The 22,731-nt window shown below is 47.2% G+C and overlaps 1 protein-coding gene across 2 annotated transcripts; it reads left to right on the forward strand.

Annotated features, from left to right (window-relative positions):
* The first annotated feature begins 4,855 nt into the window (after window positions 1-4,855).
* On the forward strand, window positions 4,856-22,157 carry LARP4 (La ribonucleoprotein 4). Of its 2 annotated transcripts, none has more exons than XM_088520656.1 (16): window positions 4,856-4,926; window positions 7,261-7,408; window positions 8,959-9,117; window positions 10,096-10,171; window positions 10,547-10,683; window positions 11,105-11,208; window positions 11,965-12,075; window positions 12,470-12,523; window positions 12,969-13,178; window positions 13,746-13,849; window positions 17,239-17,472; window positions 18,431-18,479; window positions 18,899-19,057; window positions 19,267-19,388; window positions 19,670-19,838; window positions 20,069-22,157. In XM_088520656.1, the coding sequence occupies exons 1-16, from the start codon at window positions 4,909-4,911 to the stop codon at window positions 20,414-20,416; spliced, it is 2,202 nt and encodes a 733-aa protein (XP_088376782.1). In that variant the 5' UTR covers window positions 4,856-4,908; the 3' UTR covers window positions 20,417-22,157. The 2 variants fall into 2 exon arrangements, with proteins under 2 accessions (XP_088376782.1, XP_088376783.1); XM_088520657.1 differs by having other exon boundaries at window positions 4,894-4,926; window positions 7,264-7,408.
* The last annotated feature ends 574 nt before the right edge of the window (window positions 22,158-22,731 follow it).

Here is a 22,731-nt window from a genome sequence, read left to right on the forward strand (position 1 = left end):
AACCTGGCTCCCTGGCACCCTCCGTGGTGGCCCGTGAGCAGTCTTGGTGCAGCAGGAGAGGGGAGCTCGCAGGGACCAGAGGTGCAGACTGAGCTGCAGGCGACTCTGCAGCCGCTGCCCGCGCACGTGCGCCACGCACTGACCTGCAGCCTCCCCACGCCGCACATCGCTGGCCGAGCACTGCCCGGCAGCTTGTCTCGCTGTCCCCTTCTGGGCAGCTCTGTCCGTGCACTTCAAACGCAGATGTAAACCCCTGTAACTGCGGGGCTTCCAAAAGCGCGCTCACCCGAAGCAGCAGGAGTGGGGCGGGAGGGGAGCAGGGCTCTTCCCTTTGGGCCTGTGGCCACGATTGGCACGCCGGCACTGCCGAGTCTCTGGCCGTGCGTCCTGTGTCCTTGCGCTCCTGATCTGGGAAGGGAGCACTCAGCGCTGCTCGCTGCCCTGTGCTGCACTGAGTGCCTGCGGCTGCTGCCTGGTGCCTCCGGGGCACCTACCCGCATGCTGGAACTCGCCTGGCCTGGAAAGCAACTGTTCGCTGCAGCATCCATGGAAGCTGGTGAGGATGCAGTGGCCTCCGCTGCACCGCACCCAGCAGCGCAGCCGAGAGCCTCGCTGGCTTTGGTGACACTTTGCTGTGACTACGGGGCTCCTGCGATAGCCCTGCTGATCCCTCCAGCAGCGCCTTCTTGCCTTGGGCCTCTTCTACCGGATAACAGCACATTTTAGAGTGCAGAACACAGTCTCCTTGCGAGGGTTACTGACATCAGAAGTGACATCAAGGGTTGCCGATGAAACCAGTGTTTTACTCTTCTGCCTCTACTTCTGCTCCTACTTCCCCCAGGCTCCTGCGGGGCCAGCGGGTTCTAAACACACGTGGCTTCTCCCTTGGCACCCAGACGTGCCCTTGTCTCCTTAGGACAGCGCCATGTATATCTAGTCCTCAAACGCTTTTTGTTCCCAGAGTCAAGTGAGTTAGGAGGGAATGCAGGTCTAAGCTGGACTGCGCCCCTTGGAGACGTGCAGACAGAAATGTATGAGAAATACATGCTCTGAAATGACTTGAGAAGAGCCCTAGAGAGGGCAGAGAGCTGGCAGAAGTGTCAGTTGGAGCTGCCTCCTGCGCAGAGCGCAGCCTGGCTCCCCGGGGCCACCGTCTCCTGTGGGGCCCTGGAAGGCAGCACCCTGCCTGGCAGGCACAGCACCAGCCACCCTGCCCCGGGCCCAGTCCTCCAGAGATGAAAGCAAAGGCTTTGGTGTCCAGATGAATGTCACAGCTTTCAAGGAGAATTAAAACCAGATGTTTCCCACAGGCCTGTGGCCACCAGCCTTTTCTGGCACATTGACAGAGCTGCAAGGAGAGCCGGTCAGTGTCCGCACCCGTCGGTGCAGGGAACACCCTGCGCTCCCAGCGGCGCCGGCTGCCCAGGAGGACCCCACACGTGGAGCGGGGCGCAGATAGAGCTGCCAGCTCAGTATTTATTCAGTGTTTGTCAATATTTACTCCTCACTGATAATGGTGCTGACAGCAGGGGTGTAATTACCAGGCAAAATTTAGCACCTTTTGCCTCTGAACAAAGCAGTGGGGCCAAAAGGCAACTTAGCTGCGTTGGCACCACCTGGGGTTTAGCCTAACAGGCGAGCGGAGACTTTGCCTTCACGGGGCTCCATATATCCTCACTTGAGGTCTGTATTTACCTGTGTGGTTGAAGCCAAGGGCCATTGCAGGTAGAGCAGATGTAAAATATTAGGAAAAGGGAAACTGAATCCTTGCTGCAGTGCAAGTCTGGGAAAGATCAACATTTCCCACTTGGCTAGGGAGTAGCCCGGCCCTTGGGAGCTCTGGGCGGGTGGTTCCAGCTCACACCCAGCAGTCATTAATCTTGCTGCTCTCTGGGCCTGCTCACTACAATAGGTATTGCTCTTTTGCATTTTTCGGTCTGCCCGGTGGTTATAGCAGTCAACTTTTGGCCTCTGAAGGACAAATTCCTGCTGCTGTGCCCTCAGCGCCGCTTTGAGGTGCAGTTTCCTCTTGCGAAATCAGCAGGTGCTGAAAATTTCCCGTTGGCTTTGCTGCCTGGGAAAGGCTTTGCCGAGCGTTTCAGATGGACGTGTTGTTGTGCTCCTCGAATCCCTCCTGTCCCGAGCGCTGAGATGCTCCTGTGCTGCGGCAGCAGGTTGGATGCCTGAGGTCCTAGGTGCTGCTGGATCACCAGCTCCTGCTGGGGAATGTGGCACATTCAGAAAGGGCACCCCAAAGCGAGCAGAAGGAAATACCACAGAATACAGTTAGGTGGCAAGAAATCCCAATTTTAACTTTTTAACTACTAGTGCCCACTCTGATAATCAGATCTTTGATGTACAATAAAATAATAATAAAATCTGTAGCTTGACAACTGCTGCTCCGTATTCCGTATCTGCATCATGCTCATCATGGGTAGAAGATGCGGTTGTTCCTGCTGTGGCTCCAGAAGCAGCTGTCAGGAGAAGGCCCTCGGGAGCAGAGGAGCAGCTGGATGGAGCTCTGGGCAGGCCGCCTGCCTCCCCACCCTCCCCTGGTTAACACGAGCTGGTGACTAACAGGAAAGGCACCAGCACCACGGGAACGACACCCAAATGTTGGTATTTGCCTCTAGGGACGTACGACACCTTACCTGATTAGAGCCTGCTTCGTACCTTGGGCTGCATTGTTTGTGCCCTGAGATGACAAAGTTCCTGTTACAAACCAGGAACTACTTACTAGCTCTACAGACCCCCTCTGCACTTAAAGCCAATGCGGTTGCAGTCTAGGAGCTGCCAAAACTGCAGCTATCCCGACTGGCGCCGGCCACGCCAAGCGCTTTGCTGATGGGCATTTCGCTCACATGGGGCGATCCTGCAGCACCAGCTTCAGGAAAACGATCCAGTCTGAGCACTAACAATCTGCAGCACGTCAGGGCCTGGTTCCAAAGGCCCTGAGCTCCTGTGGCATATCCAGGGATTCAGCACAGCTGGAAGAGAGGCTCCTAGCTGCTTAGCACAACCATTTTTCCATGGGTTTGATATCTCAGTATAAGGCAATGGGCACTAAAAATTAATGAGCAGATTCTGGAGGTAAAGAGCTCTGTAAAACATGGATAATTCTTAACTGCTTCACAGGGGGCACAAGGATTAATGAGTTAATGTTTGCAAAGTGCTTTAAAGATGAAAAGTGCTAAGTCTTTCATCTGGTGGATGAAATAATGAGGAACAGGTCTAAACTCCATAGCGCAGGTGCCAGAAACAAGGTCTGTTTATAAAGTCCTAATACATCAGGCTCTGAGCTACCGCTCTCAGCGACCCCATTCATTTTGCTCCAGGTTCTTTATTCCTTCACACTAATTTGCTTTTCTTTCTGCACGCCTAGGAGATACTGCTCAGTGAAGTTCCTGCAGAACCTGCAAGCTGGACCATCAATTCACAGCAGAGCTTGGGGGGCAGCTTCCCATCTCTTGGATGGACCGTGAGTTCTGCGCTGGCAGCTACCTCAGCCCCCCATTTGCTGGACCATAATTGCCGGTAATCACAGAATCACAGAATGCTGAAGGTTGGAAGGGACCTCTAGAGGTCACCTAGTCCAACCCCCGCACACGCAGGGTCAGATGGAGCACGTGGCACAGGGCTGCATCCAAGCGGGTTTGAAGATCTCCGGAGAAGGAGACTCCACAATCTCTCTGGGCAGCCTGTTCCAGGGCTCTGGCACCCTCACTGTGAAGAAATTTTTCCTTAAGTTCCTGTGGAACTTTTGGTGCTTCAGTTTCTGGGTGTTTCTTCTAGTTCTGCCGGTGGCCACCAGTGTAAAGAGGCCAGCACCATCCTCCTCACTGCCTCCCTTGAGGTACTTCTAGACACTGCTCAGGTCCCCTCTCAGCTTTCTCTGCTCCAGGCTGAACAGGCCCAGCTCCCTCAGCCTCTCCTCATAGGGCAGATGCTCCAGGCCCCTGATCATCCCTGTAGCCCAGCGGGGTCAGGGTTCCCTTGTTGGGCGAGCAGTAGGTGACAGTGTCCTGCCAGGTGAGACGTGGTCCCTTGTCCCGCTTGGTGGCTCTGCGTTAATGCTAAGCGTGCCGTGCCAGGCGTTCACGATTCCGCTTCCCGCAGGCTCCATGGAGTCGCCCTGTGCGCATGAACAGTTTTTTTTTAGGACGTTTAGCCGAAAAGCTATGGCGGGACATGGGGGGGGTTTATGCCGTTTCTCTGCTGGAACAGCCCGCAGCTCCCCGCCGCGGCCCCGAGCCCACGCGCAGAGGCCACGGGAACCGCCTCTGCGCATGAGCACGGGGCCGCGGCGGGCTCTGTCGCGCTGGCTGCTCCGCACCGACACCCAGAGGCAGCCGCGGGCAGGGCGGGAAGCCGCGGAGCGCTGCCGCCGCCTCGGGGGGAACGCGCGGCATCCGGGGGCGAGCGCACGCAACTCCCCGTCCCCGTCCCTGTCCCCGAGTGCCGGACAGGGACGTCTGTGCTCCGCTGTGCTCGGGGCTGCCCACAGCGGCCAACGGCCCTTAAGGGCCGGTAACAGCTGTTAAAGGCGGCTAACGGCCCTTATAGGTGGCTAGGGGCCAGTAAGGGCCGTTAAGGGCGGCTGAGGGCCGTTAAAGGCGGCTACGGGCCCTTGCCGGTGGCTAAGGGCCGGTAACGGTCGGTAACGGCCAAGAACCGCCACTAACGACCGCTTCCAAGAGCGCACGCGCGGCACCGCCCCCCGGCCCGCGCCCTCCCCGGCGGAAGCGGCGGCCGCGCGGCCCGGGAAGCGCTCGCGGTGCCCCGGAAGAGGCGGCGGGGCCGGGCCCTGGCGGCGGCGGAGGCGGAGCCCGCGTGTCCTTCTCGCTGGCGCTGGCGCGGCCGCCGCCGGGCAGCGGGGCGCGCGGCGTGGGGCGCGGCGGCCCCGGCGCGATGCTGCTCTTCGTGGAGGTGAGTGCGGCCCCGCGGCGGCGGCGGCGGGGCGGCCGCGCTGACACAGCACATCCGCCGGCGGCGGGAACGGCGGCGGGGGGGCGCATGGGGGGGAGGAGGGGCGTCCCACGCTCTGGAAGGTTCCGGCGGCGGCGGCGGGGGGGGAGGCGCGGCCGTGACCTTCGGCGGGAGCCGCCGTGCCGCGGCCTGAAGGTTACGGCGGCGGCGCCGCCCGCGCGCGGCCTGCGCGGGCCCGAGGCTCGCGGCGGGCCCGGCCCGCGCCGCGGAGCCTCCGCCGCGCTGCGGGCCCGTCTGGCCGGGCTGCGCGGCTCCGCGAGCGCCAGGCCCCGCGTCGGAACGGCCCCTGCTCGCTCCCTTCCAGGAAGCCCGGGGGTTTCATAGAAACTCGGTGTGTCGCAGAGGCGGGAAGCCTCTCCCGTCCCAGCCTCCCTTTCACTGTGGTCTAGTGAAAGGCATTCAGTGTTCGGTGAAAACGGTTCTCTCGTAACCACTGAGATTAGTTTGTGTTCTGGGAATGACCTGGGGTCCTTGCAGCACCAAGTAGTTTTTATTATTGGCTACTATTGGGTCTGGAGGAGACCTGGTTGTTGCAGAAGGCCTTAAACAGGCTCGGGATGTGTTCATTTTTTGTGGGATTAATTGATTATTAGGTGTAATTTAGACTTATGGGGCAAGAAAGGGGTTGATTTGACCTTTTGAGGTGAGACTGATGCTTCAGAGTTGCTCTGAAGGAATTTCTGGAGGAGAAGCTTCCTTTTGTGCCTGTGGAAAGCAAGGGAAGGGAAGCGGTGCCGGCACGGAGCGCTTTGTCAGCGCGTGGATGCCTGTGCGTGTTCCTAACCTTTGTATCCCTGTAAAGCTTTAACCTCGCTGCGAACGTTCCCGATAGCAGCGGGGAGGGTTGTTCTGCAGCCAATCAAACGGACCCCGCATCTGCCTGTTCGCTGCAGCTAAATAAGCAGGAATGGGTGTTTTGGCCCCTCTTGGAAGGGTGGCCCGTGAGCACGCTGGCTGCGCTCCGGCTGTGGAGCACGCGGCCTCAAAAAGCTTACAAGAACCCAGGATTCTTCTGGGGTGTGCTAAGAAGCTGAATGACATCAGGGCCAGGGCTTGTGGAGCTGTTTCAGCTGCTCTGGTGCTTCTGGTGCAGAGAGGAAGTAGCTTGCCACTGTAATTCGGGCGCAGCCATTGTATTAATAGACCCATTCACCTCTATCAGCCGGAATCTGCTGGTTTCTTAGCGCTCTTTACCTGCAATTTCTGGCCGTCTGCTATTCAGGGCGCTCTTGAACGAGCAGTGTCACCTGCTGTTCTCGAGGTCGCTCGCATGTGACAGAGGCCCTGGTCGCTTTCCTGGAACAGCGAATCCTCTGGATGTGCAGCTTGTCTTTCTTGCTGTGCTGGGAGGGCTGTTCTGGGAGATGGAATGTTTGCTCCCAGTTCCCGAGCAGGTGGCCTGCTCGACTGCTGTATTTTTACATCCCGAAGAGGCCTGTGCCAAAACGGTCATCTCTGTTCTGCCCTCTCGTTATGGGCTTGAACTTCTGCCGTGTTTGGAGCTTTTTGGGGCTGGATTTGGGCTTGTCCTTGTAGCAGATATCTTTGGAGCTAGGTGTGACCTTGGCAAAGGAATTATCTCTAAAGCTACTCCAACTGCTTCCTTATCCTTCTGCTTTATGTCTGGGGCCTACTAAGCCACTCCTTAATTTCAGACTTGAGGAGGCTGGCCTCTGAATACCAAACTTCATTTTTTTCTCAAATTGGATGAGCTTTGAGCTCTGTTTAGAGGCTTTTGCCATATAAATTTAAGCAAGTGATGTGAAAGAAGTGTCTGTTTTATCCAGGATTGATATTTTCTTCAGGTAGGTGTCATGACTAATCAAATTCAGTAACTCATCAACTTACTTTCCCTGAGATATGGCTTTTTTCTTTTTGTAACCTTCCTTTCTAGGAAGAGGCCTTCAATAGGGAAAAGTTCCCTTTTTGGTGAAAAGGGATTGGAGGATTGAGAGTCAAGACCTTAAACTTTATGGGCTGTCAGAGTTCTTCCTACCTAGTTGCTTCTTCTGATGTTATTGGATGTCAGTAAAAGAGCCTGGAAGCAACACTTGTGATGGAGGTAGAAACTACCTCCAATACCTTCAATACTTGGAAAACCCCAAGGACTTTCCAGTTTCATTCAATGAAAAATGATGTTGGTGCTTAATAGTTGGTTAGAAACTTGTGATGCATAATTGCATAGGAAATTGCTAAATTCAGCTGTCTTGTCTGTCTGACTTTTAAGTCATTTTTGGTTTTCCTCTTCTAATAGAGGTGTTCTGTTCTCTTCAGCAGGTAACATCGAAAGGTGCTGGCTTGAACCCTAATGCAAAAGTGTGGCAAGAAGTCCCCCAAGGGAGTGGAGAGGCCGCGCCAGCAACCAATGGCGCTGAGCACTCGTGGCAAGAGACAGCGGCTGTGCAAGGGCCTCTGGCCGAGGGTGAGGCGTCGCGGCCCGTGTCTAGGCGCTGGCCCCATGGGTCCTTGCTAATTAGCACAGAGTATTTGCTATGAGACTCAGTCTAGTCATGAGGTGCCATCTCTCCTCCTTGAGGTTATTAGTGCTGCTCTAGTCATGAGCATAAATGAATGTGACAAATGAGGAGACAGAAAGGTAATTGTTTGTAGAGATAAGATGTCTGAGCTTTGGTTTAGGAATTCAACAAGGCATCCAGAGCGGATGCTGGAGCAGCAGCAGCAGTGCTCAGAGGGCCCAATGATGACTGAGTAACGCGCTAAGAGGGAAACAGGTTGCTAAAGGTGTGGAATGGCTTCATGATTGTCTTTCACCATTGCTGCACTTTAGTATATCTTGACCCTGTGAACAGGAAAATTATATCTCTGAGGGCTACCTCCAAGCCTGGTAGATTGCTGAGCTGCTGCTGAGAGCTGTTGCACAATGGCATTTGTGCTGGACTAGAAATTGCAGAGCATTTTTAGCTAGCTGCTTTAAGTCTGTATTCACTTTCAATCCCTATTTTCCGTCCTTACCACGTGGTTAATCCCATTGTCCAGAATTAAATACAGTTTCCAGTGGTTTAGATCTCGATTCATTTTAGAATCAACGTGAATTGTAGAGCTGAGGATACTTGAAGCAGAGTGGGGGTCTGTCAAAGTAGGAAGCAGAAGATTCCCTGGAAGAGCTTTAGGCCAAGTTAGGAATCGAGGGAGGGCTCTGCTTGTGTGGCTGTGTGAGAAGTTCCTGATAAGTCAGGAGAAACAGAGCCGAACTCGTGCACTGGGCAAGAAGCTCGTTTGTCTCTTCATAACAACACGAAATAGTCACATCAACGTTGTGCTGCTTGAGAAGTTAAGGGAGGTTTCTCCAAACTATTTTATGGCTTTACAAGCAATATATACTGTAATAGTAAGTGCTTGAGCAGTCTCACTTCTAAAAGTACCATTTTTGTGGTTAGTCATTAGCGTGGAAAAGATCTAGTGGAGCAAATTTGATTCTGAATAATCTTTCCTGACTGTGGGATTAAACTGAAATTTTATTTGTTTCTATTCTAAGCAGCTGTTGCTGGAGACTCAAGTGTCTTGAACAAGAGATTGGCCAATTTCAGCATAATTCAAGTGTGCTTTTATAACAATCACTTGATGCTCCTGAGTCCTTGTATAAACAAGGATCATGTAATATGTTGAATAAGTGTTTTAGTGATATAAGCTATATAAGTGCTTTGTTTTTTAGGAAACTGAATTCAGTATTTTAAATATTGGGTGGTAAGCATGTTGTTAGATCCTCTGCTGTGTTATGTGGTCTTACAATTTCACAACTCTATTATTTACCCACCCTTTTTGATAAGACTCTAGTGCAAGCCAGAAGATCTTTCTGAAAATAGGTAGAAAGTGCAACCCAATACAAAGTAGACATTGAAAGTGTTAACTTTTCAATTATTGCACTTATTCTTTTAAAGTTGATAACTTCTCAAATGAAAATTATTCTGGAGCTTCTAGTATTCTTTCTGTTGATAGTATGTTTTTTGCCAGGTAACCTAGAGATTTCGGAGGATAGCTGCAAGCAATATGAAGTGATGTATTCTCCGTCTTGTGAAGCTACAAGAAATGGCACAGTGGTTGATGAGGCTTCTGCAAATGGAATGGTCCTAGCGACTGAAGACCTTGGCTACCAAATCTATGAAGTTTCTGGTGAGGATTCATGTGAAGTAACACTGTCAACTCCTGTGATTCTCTGAAGTCTCATGCAGTTAATTTGTCCTTTCTGGCTGCTCTCTGTCCGTCTCTAGACATTTTAAAGTCCACATGTTTTCTAATCCAGAGAAGATTGCTTGTAAAGCCCAGGCATTTGGAGAGCGCTAACCCAGCTGTGTGAGCAGAGCAGGAGGCTCCTTTTCTGTAGTGTTTAAATGTTTCCTATCGGCAAACCCTGCTGTGGTCGCTTTAGGTTGTTTATACTTTTCCACCTGTAGTTTATACATTGTTGTGTATTAAAATCCTGAAAGTAGAATTCCACTCCTGCTCTACAATTTAACTTCTAATTTGAATTTTAATGCTGTTACGGGGGGAGGAGATCTTGAGATGTTTAAGCACAGTTTGTACAGTAGGTTAGCAGAGTCCAATGTCTTCCTCAAGATAGAAGCGACTGATACTGTTCTTTCTGGACAGGTCTTGAAACTGCTTAATGTAGCAAACACACGTGTGCAGATATGAGCTGTTAGTGTAGTTAGTAATTAACCTAGCTGGCCTGTTGTGTATCTCTCTGCTCACCTAGGGAAGTGAAAGAACAAGCAGTGTATGTGCTTGTGGCCTGGCTCGTGCAGAAAACAACCCCTGGCTCTTAGTTTAGTAAATGTTTTCCACGTTAAGGTATCACTTGTAAATTCTTAGTAGAAGCTTGAGATTTTCCAGTCAGTGCCTGCTTAAGAGGACCTAAACCAGCCGTGGCACCTGGGCAAGTAAAAAAAAAAAGTGGGGTCTGAATCGCTTTGGCAGGATCAGTGTGACCTGGGATGCACAATGTGGTGCTGTTTAAGAATGTCCCAATTACCTTTCCCCCCTCTTTATCCAGAAGGATTCACACTTATGTTGCATGATGAAACTCCTTGCATTGTGTTCTCAGTGTGCAGCTGAGACCTGATGGTATTTTGTAAATGTGATAACTTTTAGGTGAAGGCAGCTCTGCTGTGTCCGCAGAAGACATTAGAGAATGTTTGAAAAAACAGCTTGAATTCTGCTTCTCACGGTACAGTACAGTTAATTCAGCTGCATATAAAACCTTTATTAAACATGTTGATGGATATTTCATTTTTGGCTCTATATGTGCTGTGTTTGCATTTTCTTTTATAAAGTTAGCTGTGGAAGGGGGTTGGTTGGGATATAAAGCAAGTTTCACTGAAACGTTACAGGAACGTTGTGGTGGTATCAATGGTCTCAGTCTTGTCCTTTAATAAAAATTCAGTTTAACTTCTATGTTTCGCAGTTATAGGATGCTGGGATAATTTAGCTGGGTATTACCAGCAAATCTCTATCTATTGAAGGCTGTAGTTCTTGTTTTGTTGTCAGAGTTCCATTCCTGATGTGCAGGGCTGGCTAAAAGGCTGTGTTGATATATTTCTAGGGAGAATCTCTCAAAGGATCTCTATCTGATGTCTCAGATGGATAGTGATCAGTTTGTTCCAATATGGACAATTGCCAACATGGAAGGTATTAAGAAGCTGACAACGGATATGGATCTCATTCTTGAAGTTTTGAGATGTAAGTCCGGGTGTTTGATGTCTCTATTGGCAGAACAAACGCCTCTTGCTTGCTTTAGAGAAACGTGTTGATGTCTTAGCTGGTTATGACATATTGTTCCAAGAAAATGGTGAAGGGAACCTGTTTCTCCAGATGATACTTGTGTAACATGGCTGTTCTAGACTGAATTTAATTTGGGATTGAGTTTTTTGAATACCTGAACTGTGGATAGAGGCAGCTTCAGACATGTAACTAAAATATACCAAAGACTTAGCAGAAGGAAACTGGTAACAGTCCTTTTGCTCTGAATTTAAGAAATCCATGTTGTGTGGCAGTTTGAGGAAGTTCTCTTACAATTTGGATATGAGGAATCTAGTACTGCTGAGAGCTTCTACAGTATCCAGTGTCCACTATTAAGCCACACTTTGTATTTTAATTTCAGCTTCTCCTATGGTACAAGTGGATGAGAGAGGGGAGAAAGTCAGACCAAACCACAAACGATGTATTATTATTCTTCGTGAAATCCCTGAAACGACACCTGTAGAGGTAAAAAAGGGCTCTACCTGAAACTGAAACCTGTGTTGCTTTAAAGGTTGACTAGTATTTAATTGAATTCAACTCTGGTATTTCTTATAAAGCACCAAGGAAGTTTTTCCTGCCATGATTTATCACCAAAAAAAGCTAGACCAAAAACTTGTCCCCTTTCCATTCTTTTACTAATATATTAAAATGTGTTTACGTAAGTTGTTTTTTTTTTTTTTTTTCTCCATAGAAACTTGAGTTACAAAGGCTTTTCTGGAAGGGTGCTTGAACTGGTTTCTTTTCAGATCCAAAAATAAAATCAGTCCAGGGCATGACTTGGAATTCAGACTGAATTTTTGTCACAGCAGTAACTTTACTTGAAGTCAGACGGTTGTTTTGGCAGCTACAGACATTATTAAACATTTCTCATTCATTGTGACCCAGTGTGAGCTGAGCTCATTATGCTCAGAGAAGGGAAGATAATGAAATTCCTACTGACATTTGACTCACAGAACAGTTTAGTTCTTTGTTTTTTAACATTGTAACACAGGGTGTTTGTCAAATGGCATTTTTAACTAGTGCTTTTAATGCAAATGCTGAGCAGCTGATTTGTCCCCTTTTTAAGCTCTTCTCTATTGCAGAGCTATCAGGTTATCTTGGCTGGGTAGTATTCCTTGGTTACTCCTCTATGGATGACTCCTGATCTAAGAGTTTAGTGCTCAACTCCCATCTTAGAGCTTGGCCTAGGTCCCCATAACAACAGAGTTTTGTCTCCCTCAGGAGGTGAAGGCTCTGTTTAAAAATGAAAACTGCCCCAAAGTGATAAGCTGTGAGTTTGCTCACAACAACAACTGGTACGTTACATTCCAGTCGGATACAGACGCGCAACAGGTAAGGCTGCTCTCGCCTTGGAATGATGTCCCGGTCCCGCGAACACTTTCCCTGTGCGGGGCGGCTGTGTGCCTGCTGCCTACAGCCAACAAGCTCGTTTATTTGCTGATCCCCCTTGGGAATTTTAAGATGTTATTGGCATATTGTTGTCGATATAGAAGAAAAGCTGAGGGTTGCAGTTCCTCAGCGCTCTCTGAGAATAATAATGAAACTACAGCACCCAGCCCCTGGGTATGTGAGGGACTGACATCAAATATACAGAATTTTGAGGGGTTAGTGAGTTTAGCTAGCCCCTAACAGGGAAGCGCATGGCTAGGATTTGATGTTAAGTCACATAATGTCCTTTAAGTATTACTTTTATCAGCGTGTTCTAATGTTTGTTTTGTATACACAGGCATTTAAATACTTAAGGGAAGAAGTGAAAACCTTTCAGGGCAAGCCAGTAATGGTAAGACTGTTTTATATGGTGAGAGATTTCAGAATAAAACATTCTTATTTGAATAACATGGTGAATTTTTGGAAAAAAATAGTAAGGCATTAGCAGCCTTGTTGTGGGAGATGACAATTAGTCAAGTGAACAGCATCTGCTGCAGATTTAAATCTGTCATTTTCTTTGTAAATTGTTGAAATTGGAGCCTAGACAGTTGCTGCTTTAGACAGCATTTATTCTGAGAACATGAGAGATTCTCCAGCTAAGACAGCATGCTAATCCTTCCCTTTAGCATATTTTGACTATCATCCAGAATGATTTTTTTATAACAATTTCTATTTGTAAGCAGTAGTTAACCTACTACCTCACCCCTTTTGTTATAATTTCAGTAGGCAACAAAAATCAGAAGTTCTGCTTCTCTTCTCCCACATGCTGCATTTGATCCCATTTTTGTCTCTTGCAGGCAAGGATAAAAGCCATCAACACATTTTTTGCTAAGAATGGCTACCGGGTAGTGGATTCTAGTGTCTATACTCAGCCAGTCCAAACGCAAGCACAGTTTGCCTCACCACTCTTTATGCAGCCTGTATATAGTCCTCAGCAGTACTCTATTTACAGCATCGTGCCTCAGACGTGGTCTCCAAGCCCTGCACCTTACTTCGAAACCCCCCTGGTGAGTAACAGCCACTGACAGGGAATGAGGGAGGGTCTGAAACTGCTGACTAGGGCTCAGGCCTGAGAGCACAGGTTGACAGCCAGCCCTAAGCACAAATAATAATTTGGATAACAAAACCATGTGTTGACGGGTGTTTTGGCTGCAGGATGCACAGATTTTCTAGTCAGATCCCTCCGCTTCTGTGCTGCTGAGCTGAACTTCCCTTCAGTTGATGTGACGGACCTAATGCAAGACTCTCAGAGGAGCCATGTGGCTCGCCACTGGCTGCGGTTTATCTCAAGGAATTTTGGTGTGAAACTCCATTTATCCATAATCTAGTAACTCATGTTACTGGAAGAGCTTTGTAGCTTTTTCTGGAATCAGAGGACTCTAAGACTAAAGTAGATTTGCAGATTGTTAACCTGTGGGGGCCCTTTTTTAACTAGTGAGATTGCAATTTATTGGATGTGGTAGCCCAGTGTAAAAGTAAAAGAGGCTGGATGATAACTGCTGAAGCTGATCGCGTATAACTGCAAACATTTCTTTTTTTTAGCTCAGCCATTGAGACTGTTCTGTCTGTTGCAGGCCCCCTTTCCTAACGGTGGATTTATGAATGGCTTTAATACACCAGGATCATATAAAACAAATGCTGCTTCTTTGAGTATAGGTCGCCCATTCCATAGAAATCGGTAAGATAGTTCTGTCAGTTGCTTTGCTCTCTGAGAATTTACAGTATTCAGATCCTTAAGTGCTCCTCGTGCTTCTGAAGTGCAGTGGCTTGTAATGGGGCTAGGTTACTCGCTTTGTTTATCAAATACACATGGCATTTTTCAACTCAATTAAAAAAAATGAAGTTGGCAGTTTGAGATCCCAAAATGATGGACATATGTGCTGGAGAGAGCAAAGGTATCTCCTCTAAAACCCGTGGAGCAATTTCTGCAGACACATCAATAACCCCCTCTTAAGGTAGTACTTCTAATGGTTTGTTCTATGGGTTGTAAACTGCTGCAAAACCAACTTAAGCTTCTCCTGTTGTGTGAGCAGTTTTGTGAGAGCCGGTCAGTTTGTACAGCGGGGAGTTGCATGCCCTGGCTTCTGTGTGCTGAACTGCTTGATGCTGAGTCTGTCGCTGAGATTTATTTGCTGTATTGCCATCTTTCCAGATAACTGTAAGGACTCGGCTCCGATATAGACATTGGAGAGGAGGAACCAGCTCTATATTTGCTGAAACAGTGCTCTGGAAATATAATGGGGTAGTAATCTGTGTGTGTGGGTGGAAATTGTTTCATTTGCAAGTTCTTTTACTGTATCCGGCATGTGGGCTGATAGCATAGGAACAGCTTTTTATCCTGTTTGAGAAGTCAGTTGACACCTGCCAGTACTGGCAGTGTTTTTGTGATGCAGCTGATGGCAAAAGGTGGGTCTGCACTGCTTCAGCGGTGGTGCAGATGGGCCCAGAACACCAGGCAATGGAGCCACTTAGAGTTGTGCAGCACCCAGCTAAGGCCTTCTAAAAAAAAAAAAAAAAATGCCTTAAGTTGTGCTCAAAGAGTTTTGTGAGTGTCATATGGATCGTGCTGGAGAAGCGTAGATATGAAACTGTGCGGGAATTGTATTTACCTGAAGACTGACATCTCGAAATGCCCATACATTCATTCCCTGCTTGTAGATCACATTCTGCCTGATAACTTTAAGCTTTAAAAACTCTTCCTGATTATTTTAAGACTTTAATTTGCAAAGCTTCAGTCATTTTAGAGTTACAGCTTCAGGGCCACGTGTGTACCGGCTCTGCTACTCCACCTGGGTTGTGTTCCCTTTACTGCCAAGCTTGCTCAGCCTTCGTGCTAGTACAAAGCTCTGCTTTTGCATTAATAGAGCTTCCGAATCTGGAAGCAGGCATTAATTATGCTCCACCAGGATTTCTTCCCAAAAGGGAGCCTGCAAAGGTAATAGTGAGGTGCAGACGTGCAGGTTTGGCCCAGTGATGATCAAGTATCGCGCTTAGAGAGAACTGGTCCAGCAGTCGGTTGCCTGGGCAGCCTGCACTTTGCTTTTCCTTCTTTCTGCTCTCTCACGTTCTGTTTTCTTCTCTCTGCTTTCTTCCTTCTTTTTCCTTCTCTTTTCTGCTTTGCTCTTCTGCCCAGGCTGAGATTGTGGCCTTCTCAATGACGGGTAAGATTATGAGATCTGAGGGCTGAATAATGACTTGCGCATCTTTTCCCTTTTGGTTGCCTAATCTCCTCTCTCCCGTGCTTGCTGCTAATGGAAAACGTCACTGGGTCTGAAATGTGCTTCCTAATGCTTTTTGAAGCTGTAAAATATGAATTAGTCTTTGTTCAACACATCTCCCCTTGAACTGCAGAAGATTCTTTCCCAGAGGAGATGCTGCCGCTTTGTCCTGTGGCCCATTAAACTCAATTTATTTTGTCACACAGGCAGCCACTAGTTAAATACTGGGCTTTTTGGTCTGTAAAAACAAACATTTGTTTGAGCTGGTCGTGTTTATTTTGTCCTCATTTGTTGCAACATGCTTGTGGGAATGGAAGACTGTGTCTTGTGACGGAGATCCTCAGTGCTGCCGTTGGTTAAACTGGTATTTTTCAGTCCACTCATTTAAAAGATAACTGAAAATCCGTTTGACGGAGCAAGTGCATACGAATACTCAAAACTGGACTGTAACTTCAGGTGAAACTTTTTCCACTTTTTTGTTGCATATAAAAGGCTCAAAAGCTTCTGGCCGTCAAGTGCAAGGCTATGGAGAAGTCTGTCAGAGTCATGGAGCTGATTTAAAATCCTCTGGGAGAACGGCAGAGCAAAGCGAAGGGTCTTGTGCTGTTAGGACCAGATCAATTATTGCTTTTCTGATTCAGCAGCCCCGTGTGGGCAAACGATAAATTGTTGTCGTTCATTAATTCTCCTGTGTTTTCCTCTCAACTTTAATTTCCCTGGCCCAGTGGGGGGGAACAAGTTAATGGGTGGAAGCTGGAAGGAAACTACCTTTCTGCTAGTCATTTTAGAATCGACAGCATTCATTCTGCAGCAGATCAGAGCAACGTGAGTTCTGTTCCCAGACAGGTATCGTAGTTTGGCAGTGGGAGAACTCGCTCCTTGATCACGTTGTATTAAAACACTCCTGCAGTAACTTACTGCAAACATGCAAAGTTCTGTCCTCTGATCGCATGAAGATCCTAGTTTGAGATGCTTGCCTCATCTGCTGAAACTAATTGGTGCCAAGTTGGAAAGACAGTGAGTTGTGGAAGTAGCCTGAGTGAGGCATCCAAATGCCCCTGTGGAAAACTGGCTTTCCTCCCTGCTGCTTTTCCATGCTGTGGTGGGGCAGAGGGTTCTCTGGGTAGTTCTGTGTTTGAGACCAGAGCCTTATCTCGCAGAGCCACTGATGTGTAGCTGCATCTCGGTTCAAAGAAAATACAGCTTTGATGCTGAATAATCAATAACTGGGTAAAGAGTCTGGGGTGCTGCAGACTGCAAAGTCAACACTACGGGCGTCTGATCACGGAAACACAAGGTGAAGATCCTGGCGCTCGCGGCTCTCGGCCATCCCAGCCCCATCTGCCCTGCTCTCTCCAGCCGCTTCTGTCCTTGTCTGGTTCTGGCTTCTTGTTCCAGTTCAGCCTGTTCCTCGGGTGATTGTCAGTTCTCCAGGACACTTTCAGGCACCTCATGGCCTAGACAGCTGCAGGATCCTTCCTGGGATTCCAGCTAATTCCTGCCCCCGCCCCCCCTTTTTTTTTCCTTTAGTATTTGTCAGTCTCAATATTTTGTCACTCAATATTTGTCAGTCTCAGTATTTGTAGTCTCAATATTTTCTTGTAATGGCCACACTTGTGGGTGGGGGGTTGCAAGAGAGCTAGAATGAAAGGAGTAGATGAAGGTCAGGAAGAACATTTGTTTGTTTTGCTTTTGACAATTGACAAACGTATGTAAGAAATTACCCTTCTCTGAGGACGGAGTTCCAGTACTTGCTGATCTCCTCTTTTCTCGTCATCTACGAACTAGCTGTAGTTGGTGGCAGAGTTTGGCAGTGTGTTTCTAAAGCCTCTCGCTGTGCCTCCTGCAGCGTGAAGCCTCACTTCCGACCGTCCAACAGCTCGGAGCACGCGGCGGAGGGGCCGACCGCGGCCAGCACCGTGGCCATGGCGGAAGGACCACTGAACAGAAGCAGCTCAAGGAATTTTGTTATGGAGCGGCATAACAGCACGTTGACAGGGCACCAAGATCAAGGCTATTCCCAGAAGGACTCTCCTATGGCGCAGATGGAACAGAATGGAGATTATGGCATTGGCAGGGGCAGGTGAGGAGCAGGGTGTGCTGTGAAATAGCAGTGCCGCAGGCCGACGTGGCTTGTACGAGCCAAGGAATGTCAGCCGCCGACATGATGCCTGTTTCTATAAACAAATCGGAGAGAATCAGAGAGAATCATTAAGGTTGGAAGGGACCTCTAGAGATCATCTAGTCCAACCTTGTAAATGTTATACAGAAGATAATACACACAAAGATTGTAACACGGTTGTATTTTCCCTTAAAAGCCACTGTCAGTAGGGTCATGGACTTACTATACAGACGTGTGACTTCAATGTCTTTAATTGATAAAGGGGAAAATTTAGGTTACAAAAGAAAAATGTATCAAGTACGCTCTTCACATCTATACTATGATTTTAAATAATGGCCTTAAACATTCTCCTACTCCACCTTCAACCTCAGTGGAGTAGCACTGTTAGCAAACAAACTCTGGAGGGACAGTTCTAAGCTATGAAATGAACAAGAAAAAATGAACAAGAGAAAACTACCATTTAAGTAAACAGATAAATATTTGGCTCTACTAGGAGCATGTGTGCTTCCTGTTCCCCTACGCATCTATTAGTTGTACTACCAAGACCTTTCAGTAACAGACAGTAACTTTTGTTTTAAAAGGACTGACTTGCAGCCAGAATTAAAACAGCCAGTGAAGTAAACCTGGAATGTATATTGCCATAAACAGCGAAGTCTATTATATTAAAGTTTATCCACTTGCTTAGATACAGTGCTTTAGGGTAGCTCCTTCAAGGGAAGAGTGATTCAGTTTCCCATATTGGCTGTTTTTCAGGATTGTAGGAGCTTCGAACCCCTTGAAAACAGAGAACATCCCATAACTGTAGCTTGAGAAACATCAATTGGCTGCTGAGAATTCCCTGCCCCAGGCTCCCCTCTGTGCAGTAGAGTGTGTACTTGAGCTAGATGAATGCACTTACTGCCCTTTTTTCTCTTTAAAGGAGGAATGTTTTCAGAGGTCGGAGGAGACGGGAAGATGATCGTATTTTAGTAAGTTCTGCTTCCCTTATTGCAGCGATTCACATGAAATGCGCAGGCTTGTTTCACATGCCAGGGGGTGGAAGCTTGTGCCTGTTTGTAAAACAGATTGCTTCTTTGTCCATAGTTAGGTTTTTAAGGTAACTAAATGTTGACTATCTTAACAATATCTGTAGTAACTGCAGATAAGAATGAATAGAAGATCTCATAATTCACAATTCCTAAGTAGTTTTAGACCGGTCATTTCCAGAAAAATGTTGCTGCGGCTGACACCAGCTGCAGCGTGTTGGCTTTGTGTTTACTCAGGGAATGACACACACAAGTCCTCTGATCAAACTGGGGAGGTTTGGTGTTTCTAGGAAATTTCCTGACACTGGGTGCTTTGAATGCTGGAGGATACAGCCCTCTTAACAGGCCTTTTCTTTCTCTAGAGGCCTCAGCCTTCAGCAGAAACAAAGACTCAGACACCAAAGTTTGACTTGCTAGCATCAAATTTCCCACCCTTGCCTGGCAGCACAGCAAAAACACCAGGAGAGCCTGTCCTGGAGAGCAGGATGTCTGACATTGTTAAAGGCATCTGCAAAGAAAAGGTATTTATTCTTCTTTCATGCATGCAAATAATATGCATGTGTTGTCTGTCTGTCTCTCCTTCCCTGCTTAAAACATCTATGTATGTTAGAGCTATGCCCAGAATGTTGCTGTGCCCAGAATGTTGCAAGTCCAAATGTCTTGAACTGGCATGTGCTTAAATTAACCATTGCCATCTTCCCATGTTTTGCAACTTACGCTTTTTGTACAGGAAAGCAAAGATTTGCTGTCCAGCTCTCCAGCCCCTGCTCAGGAAGAACAGATGCCCAGCCCTGCCCAGCAGCCTGTCGCAAGCACGAGTTCACCGAGTCACACTGAAGCCGTGGTGTTAAGGTACGCAGCTTGCTTGAAATAAGAGTATTCAGACTTGCTTCTGCACGTTCCTGCAATGGTTCTAGGTGGTATTCTGCAAGCTAGTCACAATACTTCATCTTCCTTCTCTGGTTGTGGCAGACAGCCTCTCTAGAGGCCACCAGATGGAAGTCACAGTCATAACAGCCAAACTGTCCTACTTTGCGAAACCTCTAGCTGTGTCCTCAAAGAGAAAAAATACCTTCTCGAACGTAATTTTCGTATTTGTACATTCTAATGTTAAATTGTTCTGGATTCAACAGCACAGTTCAGCCAGATAGCAAGCCCGAAGAAGTATCTGCTCAGAAAGATGTCCTGAGCCACTCTTCGCCAGCGGTGTCTGCCTGTCCGGTGAGCACTGCAAAGCTGCCGAGGACAAATGCCACTTCATCCTCTACTAATGCGAGCGCAGCACCCGCTGTGCTGATGCAGGTACGGTGCAGAGTGGGGAGCTGGGTGGGGAACGTGGACAGGTGTTCCTTCATCTTGCTCGTGTAGCACCCGGGACCCCTTGTTGGTTCGGGAGCCGGCTTGCTCGTGCACTCCACTGTAGCTGTGGTCTGCTAGTTCACTGCACCTTAACGCTGAGCCTAGGATAGCCAGGCAGGAGGCAGTGGTCAGGCTGCTGTGTAAACTTTGTTCTTCTACCCTTGATCCCAAAGGAGCCACGTAAGCTCAGCTATGCTGAAGTCTGCCAGAAGCCCCCAAAGGAGCCTCCTCCAGTTCCTGTTCAGCCTCTTAGGGAGCTTCGCACCAACGTAGTTTCCCCTGCCAAAAATGAAGAAAATGGTACCCCCGAAAAGGCTGCAGAGAAGACTTCCGAAAAGGCTCAAGACAAGGTGGAAGGTCGGATGAAGGATTACTCTGGGTTCCGGGGCAATGGGCCTCCCAGGGGAGCTGCTGGGAAAATCAGGGAACAGAGGCGCCAGTTTGGACGCAGATCTTCGCCTCAGGGAGCACCTCGACGTGTCGGCAAGGAGCAGTACGTGCCACCCCGGTCACCAAAGTAACGCGGGTCCAGGCAAATATTCTCTATTTAATTTGAGCTGTGGACTAATGAGCAGCAAAGGAGACTGTGAGAGAGAAGTATTCATGAAGGGGAATACTGAACCGAAGTGTGGCCTGTAGGGAGAAGTGGAGGGTCCCAAAATTCATCTCTAAAAGTGATTTCACAAATGCTGGAGGATTCCAATCACTATAAATATAGAGATTATAATTTTTGTATTTTTGTTTTTAATTTGCAGAGGGTTTCCTGCTTGAAATCAGTTTTGGGGTTTTAAAGCTAGCATTTTGACAAGGTGAAAAAATAAGAATTGACAAATTAACATGCCCCTCAATGTGGGAGGAAGAGGCTAAGAGAATATTATTTTTGAAAAATAAGCATTTCTGTAAAATTAGAACTTTTTTAACCTATTTAACATTTGGCTTGTAGGATGATGTCTGCCATGAATGGCCTTGCATTGCAGAGCACATCTGCAGCTGAGGTGTTTGGCCAGCGTGTTAGTTGAATGAGTGCAGCCAGATACTGTCATGATTTAGTCACTGATGATAAAACTGAATGTACTACTGTAATAAACTCTGTGTTTCCAGATTGAAGTATAGTCTCTTGAGCTTACAGACTCATTCAGCAAGCTTTTAAACTACAATATTTACAGGAGACTGGATTGCAAATCAGAGCACATGGACAGCAGAAAATGTCTCTAGATACAGTTGGAAGGAGGTGGAAGGGAGCATGCCAGATCTGTCCATTTGCCCTTTCCCCGCCTTCTTTTGAGGGCAACTTTTTAGTGTTTTTTTTTTTTAATTATTATTATTGCTTGTTACTTTCTCTAGTCTCTTTATTACAGACTTTTGTGCATTTATCTTGGTATGTTTTCCAGAGGCAGGCCTGGTAGAGGATTGATGGATGGCTACACATCGTGTTAGCTCTGCATGGGAAGAACCAGAACTTTCTGTTCCAGACAGGGAATTCGGCCTTGCAGGTGGGCGCTCTGAGCGCAGCTCGGGCCCCTTCTCCCCAAGTGTTCAACCGATGTCTCTTTTGGAACAGTTTAGCGATTTGGAGATGTGGCCAGGTTTCCATATAGTGACCCGTGTGTTCTGGAGTAGGATATTGGATGCTGTATAGGAGAAATCGGGGTTTATACATGCTGGGAACTCGCTGTCTACAGCTCAAGTAGTAGCGACTGACTTCTTTATCTTTCAAGTGTTCAAAGTGAAACTAAAAGTGAAGAGCTAAACGAAAAACCCTTGTGTTCAGAGAAGCTACTGGAAGGTAGCATCTTTCCTAGCTTTATGCTGACTAAATTTGCAACACTATTGTGAAGAAGTGGTTAAGTTTACAAGGTGATTACTGTAATGACCGAAATAGGAAAATAAAATGCATTAATCTGCCAAAATCAGCATGCCAGGGTTCGAAGTTCTGTATAAAATGTTAGGGAAAAGTAGCTTCCAGCAGTAAGAATCATACCTACTATTTTTTTTATTTTTATTTTTATTTAGTGAATAGCAAGTGTACAATTTAAAGTCGTAAGTTGTGAACACTGGAAAACTCAATTGTGATATATACCGTAAACATCTTAGTAATATATGCTAGTGTTGCCATTAGAACGAATGTAAGTGCCAGTTAAAATAACTGTGAAAACTTTCATCTTCTGATTTCTTAGCCAGATAACCCTTGGCGACTTCTTACTCAGTAGGCATTCTTTATCAACTGCTTTGAGAACACTCATATCTATTTTTATAAATATATATATAAAGCCAGAGTTGTCATTTCTCTAACTTATTATTCAGCTTGGCAATTGCTTTGATTTGATTCATAACACAATATAATATATTTATGCAGTTAACCTTTCATTTCTGCGCATGTTAAAATATACACACACACATATATATATATATATATAAAATCATTATTCACTTTTAAACTACCTGTACTGGGTTTGGGATTTTTTTAAATTTAGTAAAAATCATTGATCACATCTATAGGTTAGGAATGCTTACCAACCCCTTCTCCATTTATTTGGATAATGCTACATTTGATGGCATAATAGAGAAGTTTTAAAATATTTAAGTGTTAAAGCTCTGAAATGCAGCGATTTCAAAGTTAATTTTAAATCATTTTAAAGTCTATAAGCAATTACTGCAATCAAACTGGAAAAAAGTCTGTTATGTACAATAGTCACAAATATTTTAGGATAGATGTGCACTGTCATTGCAAAGTTGAATGAGCATTGGAATGCCAATAGCCGCCTTAGATGGCGGCTGGTCGGGAGGAGCCGTCGGGACGAGGTGTGCGTGGATGTCGGGCTCTGGCCTCCGCAGG

Source organism: Tinamus guttatus, unplaced genomic scaffold (genome assembly GCF_059628265.1).
Source record: "Tinamus guttatus ecotype Peru unplaced genomic scaffold, ASM5962826v1 Tinamus_guttatus_pri_ptg000096l, whole genome shotgun sequence".
Lineage (NCBI taxonomy): Eukaryota > Metazoa > Chordata > Aves > Tinamiformes > Tinamidae > Tinamus > Tinamus guttatus.

Excerpts from the sequence above, each read along its gene's own strand:
- LARP4 (XM_088520656.1), top strand. Across the intron at positions 10,684-11,104 it reads CATTCTTGAAGTTTTGAGAT|CTTCTCCTATGGTACAAGTG; the intron begins GTAAGTCCGGGT and ends TTTTAATTTCAG. Across the intron at positions 11,209-11,964 it reads CTGAAACGACACCTGTAGAG|GAGGTGAAGGCTCTGTTTAA; the intron begins GTAAAAAAGGGC and ends TGTCTCCCTCAG.